Genomic DNA, 9,398 nt, shown 5'->3' with positions numbered 1-9,398 from the left:
CAAATGAACTCGGCTCAGTCTTAATGTTCTGTTTTACCTGTTAAGTGAAGTTATTTCTAACATTTGTGATTTATATTTAAAAATATGAGAAACTGGAAATAAAATGTTTAAAAGACATTTTTCCATAAACAAAAATATGACCTTTGTCTCCATCTTATGAGTAAATATAATATATGAATAAAGCACCAATATTATAATTTCTGTGATGAATGTGTTTGAAATAAATAAAACTAAGTGCTTGTTAAATGTCTGAAAGCTGATTTTCAGGAAAAACAACTATAACAATAAAACAAAAAAACTTCACTGCTGGTGCTGATGAGTAAAATATTAATCAGCCATAGACAATATGTTTGCCAATAATAAGAAAGTTGAAAAAAATAAAAGTTTTACGATAAAGCTTTGCAACTGCAACTTTCCCTCATAAACAAATGTTCAATTTGTTTATGTTGTGTTCAATGAAATGTTCAATGAATGTTCAGTTGGCAAAAAGAATAGATAAAGTTTTATTGGCTTTTAATTAATCACTCATCATCTTTCTCTGACAATTATAGTAACTCAACATTTCTTAATAACTCCTGACAAATTATTTATTTAGATCCAGAGTTTATGGAAATACAAGAAAAAGATGTTTTATTTGTCTATTTAAAATATTTACAGATGAACTCGGTTCAGTCTTAATGTTCTGTTTTACCTGTTAAGTAATTCCTAACATTTAATGATTTACATTTAAAAATGTGAGAAACTGGAAATAAAATGTTTAAAAAACTTTTGATTATATGAACTTTGTCTCCATCTTGTGAGTAAATATAATATACAAAAACCCCCCCAATATTATAAAGTTGGACCTTCATCTGACATCTCTGCAGCTTTGTTCATACAACTCCAAAAGTTGATTCTGTTCATCTGGACTAAACGTTTTCAGTGGGAGAAACGTTTTGTCACTCATCCAGGTGACTTCTTCAGTCTCAGCTGACTGCAGGTTTCCCCAATCTTATAAACAGTACATTTGCATAATGACTGAAACCAGCACCACTTTACGTGAAAAGGGAAAGACCGTCTCTGAATCGAAGAAGGGGCCTAAGTAGGGATGGGTATCGAAAACCGGTTCTTGTTGAGAACCGGTTCCCACTGTTTCAAGACCAGTCTCGCTGGAATATGGGTTTAGTTAAAGAGTCAGTTAAGAGGAGGGGGAAATGTCATGATTCACCAAAAAATGGAATCTGGTGTTTAAGACATCACAGTGGAACATACTCTAATGGTGATGGTCAGACTGTGACAGTGAAGAAGAGTCTCCAGAGGATCAGAGTCCAGCTGGACTATGACAGGGGGGAGGTGTCCTTCTATGACCCTGAAGACATGACTCACATCTACACTCACAGAGACACTTTCACTGAGAAAATCTTCCCATATTTTTACATTGGAAAGTCAGAAGATGCCAAAACCTCTGATATCAAAATCTGTCAAACTAAAGTGTGTGTGTTTCTTCAGTCTAACATAAGATTTTAGCTTGCATGAAATGATGGCAGCAGAGTTGATTTGTTGTAAAGGGTCAGAGAAATTATCAACCTGTCTGATTTAATAATGAGGTTTTATTTTGTTTTGTTGCTTTATTGGAACTTTATTTAATGGAATTGATGCAAAAACTTTGATCATGTCAATATCTGAATGATGCTGATTTCTTTGGTTTTCCATTTCTTTTAGTGTGAACAGTAAAGTGTGACATGTCTTAAAAGAAGAATTAGTGATTAAACTTGTGTCACATCAGCAAGAGTGAACTTTACAACTAAAATATCTTGATTATCAACATCTTGTTTTCAATTAAACAGCATTTTATAGTATCATATTATGTATCACATCCACAGGTTAAAAATGTTTAAACAGATAAAATTATAACATCTTTACTTCAGCATCATCTATATTTCAGTCAGATATCACTTTAACTACAATTGATTGATTTGATTTGAAACTCTTTATTTGTGGTTTTCTAACTTCTATCCGCAGCAGTTTTCTCTTATACTTATATTTGTGGATCTTCTGATGTTTTATAATGAGGTTTAAATTTTTATTTAAAGACTTCAGTCTCAGTGTTTCAGTGAATCAAAAAAGATTCTACCTCTGATTGTTATTTTAGTGTTATTGAATACTTTGTTTATTGAGCATAACAAAATGTCTCTGTGAAGTGACGTAAATCAAATGAGGGGATTCTTTTGTTGTAGTGTTTGACTGTAAATCAGCTTTTCAGACACATGCAGTTATTAGTTCATATTTATTCAATACAGAAACTCACTTTCATTGTTCCTTTTACTTTTAACTGAATGCTTAGGGTAAAAGATGATTTGCTTCTGTTGGTTTGCAACAACTTGTGTGGTGTTGAAACCGTTAGATTTCATAAAAAACATAATTTATTTCAAGCAACTACTTCTAAAATGTTTTATTTTTACTTACTGATTCTCACATTCATCTGCTCATCAAGTTGTAATATTACCAGGCAAAAATCACAAGTAACTATTGATAAAATTTGCACACTCACATCTAATCTGTATGTTTATGAACTCTAGCTGCAGAGATGTCAGATGAAGGTCCATTTAGTCTAAGCAGGACTGCCAAACACATTTTACTTACAAGATGGAAGTTCACCTTCTCTTCTCTGGTAATTTTTTTTAAACATTTCATTTCCACTTACTCACATCTTTAAAATCTAAAATATTAAAATGACAAGTTAAACAGAACATTAAAACTCAGCTGAGTTCATCTGCAAATATTCAAATAAAATAAATAAAACTACAAAATTTGTCAGGAGTTACTCAGAAATATTAGTTTGCTCAATTATTAGGAAAAACATTAGTGATTAATTAAAAGCCAATTGTTACGGTTTGCGAGGCAACTCGTGTGGAATTTAATAAAGGACCCAAGATGCAGGCACTGCTGATGTGAGTGAGCTTTATTTATGGAGAGGGACATACAAACAAAGGCGAGGGTGGTGAGAAACAGAACTAAACTGGGAAAAATACTCTACTGGGAAAACAAAGACTAAACAACTTGAACACGAGGGGACGGAGAGCAGAGGTAACACGAAAAATGACGAGCAGGGAGAACAGCATGGAGGAACACACATGCAAAGACACAGACTAAGAAACACAGGCTTTACACAGAGGGAACACACGAGTAGGGAATGACAAGCCACTGAACTGAGGGAGTACAGAACCCAAACCCAAAAAACTAATCATGAAATCAAAGATAAATAATACAAAACAGAAAAACACTGGGTCACCGACCCAGGACAATGACACCAATCAATCTTTATTTATTCTTTTAGTCAATTAATTTTTTTTACCCTGCTAGCATGTGATAGGTTTGTAGCTTGAACCTATTCGCTGGAACATTGAAGACAATGTAATTACACAGCAAGCAAGACACGAAGTAGGCAAAGTTCTTCATGTTTCTCGTGCACGGGAGAGAACCGGACAAACGCCGTTCCTTCGCTTGACCCCAGTCGCTCTCTCAACTTACTCAGCGTTGCTTAGCCTGTAATATAGCCTCGAATCCCGCCAATCGTCATTCATCAAGGAGAAAAAACAGACAGCTAATCCACCTGCCCGATGACAAATTCTCACGTCTCGGGACTTTACTACAGGAACTTCCTGGCTGACGTCAGTCTTTCAGCGTGTCTCTTCTCCCCTCGGTGAATGTCGACTCCAGGGCTCCGGCTCTCGAAGGACCAATTAATGATAGGTTTGTAGCTTGAACCTATTCGCTGGAACATTGAAGACAATGTAATTACACAGCAAGCAAGACACGAAGTAGGCAAAGTTCTTCATGTTTCTCGTGCACGGGAGAGAACCGGACAAACGCCGTTCCTTCGCTTGACCCCAGTCGCTCTCGTCCGCTCCCCCGTAACACTGCTCTTTTATTGAGGTTACATGAATATACATAGGTTCATTAACATATGACGTCTACATACAAACAAAGAGTACCTTGCCTGTGTGTGTGTGTGTGTGTGTGTGTGTGTATGTGTGTGGGGTCAGAGTGTGACCCCATAAAGACTTCCCTAAACCTGCTGGTCTGGAAGTCCAGCAGTTCATCTAAACAAAAGGCACTTAGACTAAAACAGATATAGCTACGTTTATCCTACCATAAAACAATAAGAGAAGGTACGACCTCTCCCATGCTCCTAGAGTGCTCTGGAATGCACACAACGTCTCTGCAGACTATTAAGGATCAAACCTCTACCAATCTAAAACTAATTATAAAACTCTAAGCATATATAAGTAGATATTTCTAAGCATAAATGATAATCAACAATACAAATCCAACAGCATGCCAAAACCAGTGATATCAGATCAGATTCCACACAGTCCTCGTTTATAAAGTGCTTTATAAACTCAGACATTACAGCTACCAAGCTGAATTGTCTCTTTCAGTGCAGCTAGCCAAATAACGGAGATCCAAATACTGCTAAAGACATGCTTTTATCTTAACATTAAACTCATTGTTGTAGTCAGGGGCAGACCAAAAGTGATTCCCTTACACTGATTTTTAGTTTTAATGTCTTTATTTTCCTCTGAGCTATCAATTCTGTCACTAGTTAGCAAATATATACTAATGTCATTCTATCACCCACAACCAACCAACCAAACCGGTGACCCGATGGTCCTCCTAAACAGGTCTTAAAAACTTTAAGCACTCATTTGTTAAATCTAGCTTCATAGACAGTTTTAACTTCTCCTGAGGCCTTTTCAGTCTATCTTAATGTAAAATTTCAGATTTGCTCAATGTATTAAATTGATGTTATTCATTTAGACAGTGGTCATTTTTACATTACTGTTTCTCATGAGTTCATTCAGACATTCTCATAACCTTGATCAAGAATGAGCAGAATCATGTAGCATGCATTTCTATTTGCTAAATTTGTAAATACATGAAGTGGTCCATGATGTCTCTGGTTTCATTTAGTTAACTTGGCAGCTATATTTTGATAGTTCATGTGATAATTAGATGTATCACTCAACTTTTAAAGTGTGCCAAATAAATTAGTCTGTAGTGAGCTGTCACTGTCATTTGCTGTTAAGCCATCCATAGTTCTGTTTCTATTTTGCAAATAATTTATTAGAAGTAATGAAGGAGTTTGCTGCTGTTTGTTTGTGCTTAAATGTATTCATCTTCCTGGCATTGAAGCTTATGGAAAGATCTTGATACTGTTATGTAATAAGATCAAAAAGTGTTTCTAAAAGACACAAGCAAACCGTTGGATCGTGGTACCATTTAGTATGCATTCAGTGCTTTCTCTTCTAAAACAATGGTTAAACTCGTGTAGAAGGCATATAAAACACTAGCAACTGGGGAACGCTGTACATGAACACTGCCTTGTCTTTTTGTGTGCTCACAGAGCCAATCCCAACTTAGAAATTTTCCCAGTAGAGAAACTGGGGACAGAGAGAACCAGAAAAGTTGGTATGCCAACACTCAGTAACCTTAAGTCTCCTAATGCTAATGCAAATTAACACAGTTTTCTTACAGTCCACTACACAAGGTACCCATTAGCATCAGCCTAATGAAAGGTCTAATCAAGTACATGTAGCCTGTTTGTGTGTGTTAAGCCTGTTGATGTGTTGTGTTCTGGCATTTAAGTGAGAGACAGGAGACAGCACTGGATCTCTGGGCTCTTTACTGTCAATTACTTTAATATAAAGAAGTGCAGAAAAACATAAACTGTGTTTATTGTGCGCCTGCCAAACCAGTTCTCCTCTGGCGATGCTGGAAGGAGCTGTGACCAGGGCACACATGCACGCACCTATGTCATCACACAGTGCACAACCCCTTTTTCTTTATGGGTTAATGTTTCTCTCAGATTTTCAGTTCCTTTAACTCCTCACATGTAAAGCTCTTCAAATTAACTTTGTAGTCGTCCCCTTTAAGTATGCTTGTGTTGCCTTCCCCACTGGTAACTTAATAGTTGGATTTATTTGATAATAAAAAGTAATTCTATGTTAATCTATTTTGCACAGGGACTGACACAGGGCCGTTATGGGGAAGTCATCCTTGCAGTTGCTGTATGAATCACGACACTGTTTGGATTGCTTCATCAGCTGATGCAGAGCTCATCCAAATAACTGGCTGTGATGAATTGCTGTAGATAATGGACCCAGACCATCCTCTCCATCTCTTACTAGACCTCCAAATAAACACTTCCATCAACAACTGTTTCAGCTTCATTGACACAAGGACAGATACAGAAGATCTACACCTCACACCACAAACCCTGTAATTTAGTTTAGTTGTAAGCTTTTTATTGTGTCATATTAGGTTTTGATTTATTGAGTTTTTCACTTTTTTGTATTTTCTGTTTCATTGGCAGTTCTAACACAGTAATTTCCTGACTTCTCAGACAATTTCTTCTTGTCTTTTCTTCTTCTTCTGTATTTAAGTCATTTTTATAAAAAGGGGGATCTGATTGACAACTTTAAAGCAGTAGTACTTTAAACATGATATCTTATTACAGGTTTTCAGATGACAGCATAATATATTTGAATATATAATTTGTTTGCTGAATTTGCTGTTGTAACTCAGAAAGATTAAAGGAAACTGATGCGTCAGGGTTTTTTTGTTAAGCTTAAACATTTGTTTTTCGAGTCTAAGCTACATTTGTTGAGTGTGGAAACCTTCCCGGAGCAGCAGAAGTCTCTGCAGTACAAGAAGAATAAATACAAACAAGTGGAGAAAACATGCAAGTGAACACTCCAAGAAGCAGCTGTTGTCCAAACTTGAATGATTCTGATTACATGACTTTTGAAACATCTTGAATGTGAACAGTAAGCTGTGGCATGTCTTAAAAGGATTCATGATTAAACTCGTGTCACATCAGGAAAAGAAAACTTTAGCTACACCAAACCAACTTTGGTCTACTGTACTTTTTGAAAAAGTACAGAAAAGGCTCATTTGTATAAAAATAAATTAAAATCAACTCTCATACTGTAGCCAATGAAAAGAGGTGGGTTTACGAATCAGAGATGTTAATTATCCTGTTCATCAGCATCTTCTTGATTTTTAGTATGTGTATTTAAAAAAGAATTTCAGTCAGATACCGGTGTAACTAGACTTGATTGAGTGGATTACATACCTTCTTCTAGCTGTGTTATTCTTAACTTTAATCAACAAATGTGTCTTATAGTTTCTGCTCATTAAACAACCCAATTTAGTGAAGTTGGATGAAATAAACAGTCATGCTGACATATTGGAAGATTGTTTCCTATAACACTGGTTCATATAAAACTTGTAAAACTGGTTTAACATCATTCAGTGTGTTGAAATGCTCCCTACCAGAGTGAAACACCACAAGTCTTACTTGCTGTGAGTCATTTTTACATATTATTTAGTTGAAATAACACATACGAGGTCATTACCTTAGATATGTTCCCTTTTGTTTTGGTGTGTTTATTGAACAGATATCTACTTGGAAACAGGAAAATGGATATCTTAACAATACCCTGTCACCGGTGTTTTGTGGAGACAAATGTTATGACAGCATTTCCTGCTGGTAAGAATTTACCCTTTGACTCTGATGAATGAAAATGAAAGTAAATTTCAACACTGCTGAACAAGCTGAGAGACTTATGAGATGTCAGATCTCTGGTGAAAAACAGACATTTGGAGGGTGTTAATCAGACAGTTCAAAAGGGAGCAATTTGGTGAGTAAGAAAGAAAGCAACTTTAATGTAAATGGCTGAGAGAAGGCTTCTTGAAAATTTCCTGAGCTGCCATGTGTGTTCAGAGACTTTCAGAGATCCTGTGTCTCTGAGCTGCAACCACAGCTTCTGTTCAAGCTGCCTGCAACAATTCTGGGAGCAAGCTAAAAGCAAAAACTGTCCCATTTGTAAAAGAAAATCATCAAAGGATTGTCCACTTGTGAACTTTACACTAAAAAACCTTGCTGATTCATTTGCTGGCACGCAAAAAGCTGGATCATCTGAGACAGCAACAGGAGAAAAGAAATTAATGGCAGTGTGCAGTAAACACGATGAAGAACCTAAACTTTTCTGTGTGGACGAGCAGAGAGTTGTGTGTCCTGTGTGTGAGTTTTCTCTCCACCAGAGTCACAAAGTGGTTCCTGTAGAAGAAGCAGTCAGTGACCTGAAGGAGCAGCTGAAATCTGACTTAAAGTCTCTGCAGGACAAGAGGAACAAATACAAACAAGTGGAGAAAACATACAATGAAGTGATTCAACACTCCAAGACGCAGCTGTTGTCCACAGAGAGGCAGATCAGAGCAGAGTTCAACAAACTCCAGCAGTTCCTGAAAGAGGAAGAGGAGTCCAGACTGGCAGCTCTGAGGGAGGAAGAGGAGCAGAAGGGGAGGACTATCAGCAGAGAGATGAAGATGATTGAGGAGCAGATCTCCTCTCTGTCAGACAGCATCTCTGCTGTTGAAGAAGAGCTGCAGAAACACAGCGTGCCATTCCTCAGCAGTTATAAAGACACTCAGAGCAGAGCCAGAGCCCAGAGCTCAGTGTCAGATCCACAGCTGGTCTCAGGAGCACTGATAGATGTGGCCAAACACCTGGGCAACCTGTCCTTCAGAGTGTGGGAGAAGATGAAGGAGAAGGTCCACTTCAGTCCTGTCATTCTGGACCCAAACACTGCAAGTCGCTGTCTATATCTGTCTGATGATCTGACCACTGTGAGACATGGAGGACAGACATGGCAGCAGCTTCCAGACAATCCAGAGAGAAATAATTATAGTGCTAGCATTTTTGGCTCTGTAGGTTTCAGCTCAGGGAAACACAGCTGGGGCGTGGAGGTGGGAGACCATCCTGACTGGCTTGTGGGTTTAGCTAAAGAGTCAGTTGAGAGGAAAGGAGAGCGATTTGCTTCAGGAGACTATGGAATCTGGTGTTTAACCCATCGCAGGGGATCATATGCCAATGGTCTTAGTCAGACTGTGACAGTGAAGAAGAGTCTCCAGAGGATCAGAGTCCAGCTGGACTATGACAGGGGGGAGGTGTCCTTCTATGACCCTGAAGACATGACTCCCATCTACACTCACAGAGACACTTTCACTGAGAAACTCTTCCCATATTTCAGTATTGGAAAGGCAGGAGATGCCAAAACGTCTGATATCAAAATCTGTCAGACTGAGATTTTTTTGTAAAGTGATTCTTTTTTAACAGTCTGTGTGGTCATTTTTCTTGAAGGTTTTTCCTAAACTGGAAGATGAGATTTTCAGTCCAAAAACAGTGAGCACAATTGGCCCTAGGGGAAATTTCTTATTTATATCATGTAAAGTACAATATATTGCCAAAAGTATAAACTTGCTTGTCTTCAAACATATATGAACTTGAGCTACTCTGGAGATCACACGAAGTGTGAAGGGCTATGCGCAAGAAATCTCCTTTCTTAATTTGT

The 9,398-nt window shown here is 37.5% G+C and overlaps 1 protein-coding gene across 1 annotated transcript; it reads left to right on the top strand.

Moving 5' to 3' along the window:
• Nucleotides 1–7,716: 7,716 nt before the first annotated feature.
• LOC146376633 (nuclear factor 7, brain-like) lies at nucleotides 7,717–9,144 on the top strand. The gene has a single exon (XM_084946358.1). It carries the CDS (start codon nucleotides 7,717–7,719, stop codon nucleotides 9,142–9,144), a length of 1,428 nt encoding a protein of 475 aa, XP_084802484.1.
• The last annotated feature ends 254 nt before the right edge of the window (nucleotides 9,145–9,398 follow it).

The sequence above is a fragment of the Perissodus microlepis genome, chromosome 12 (assembly GCF_051167445.1).
Source record: "Perissodus microlepis isolate ML-2025 ecotype Zambia chromosome 12, ASM5116744v1, whole genome shotgun sequence".
NCBI lineage: Eukaryota > Metazoa > Chordata > Actinopteri > Cichliformes > Cichlidae > Perissodus > Perissodus microlepis.
The sequence above is the reverse complement of the archived record's forward strand: the minus strand, read 5'-3'. Positions and strand labels throughout refer to the sequence as shown.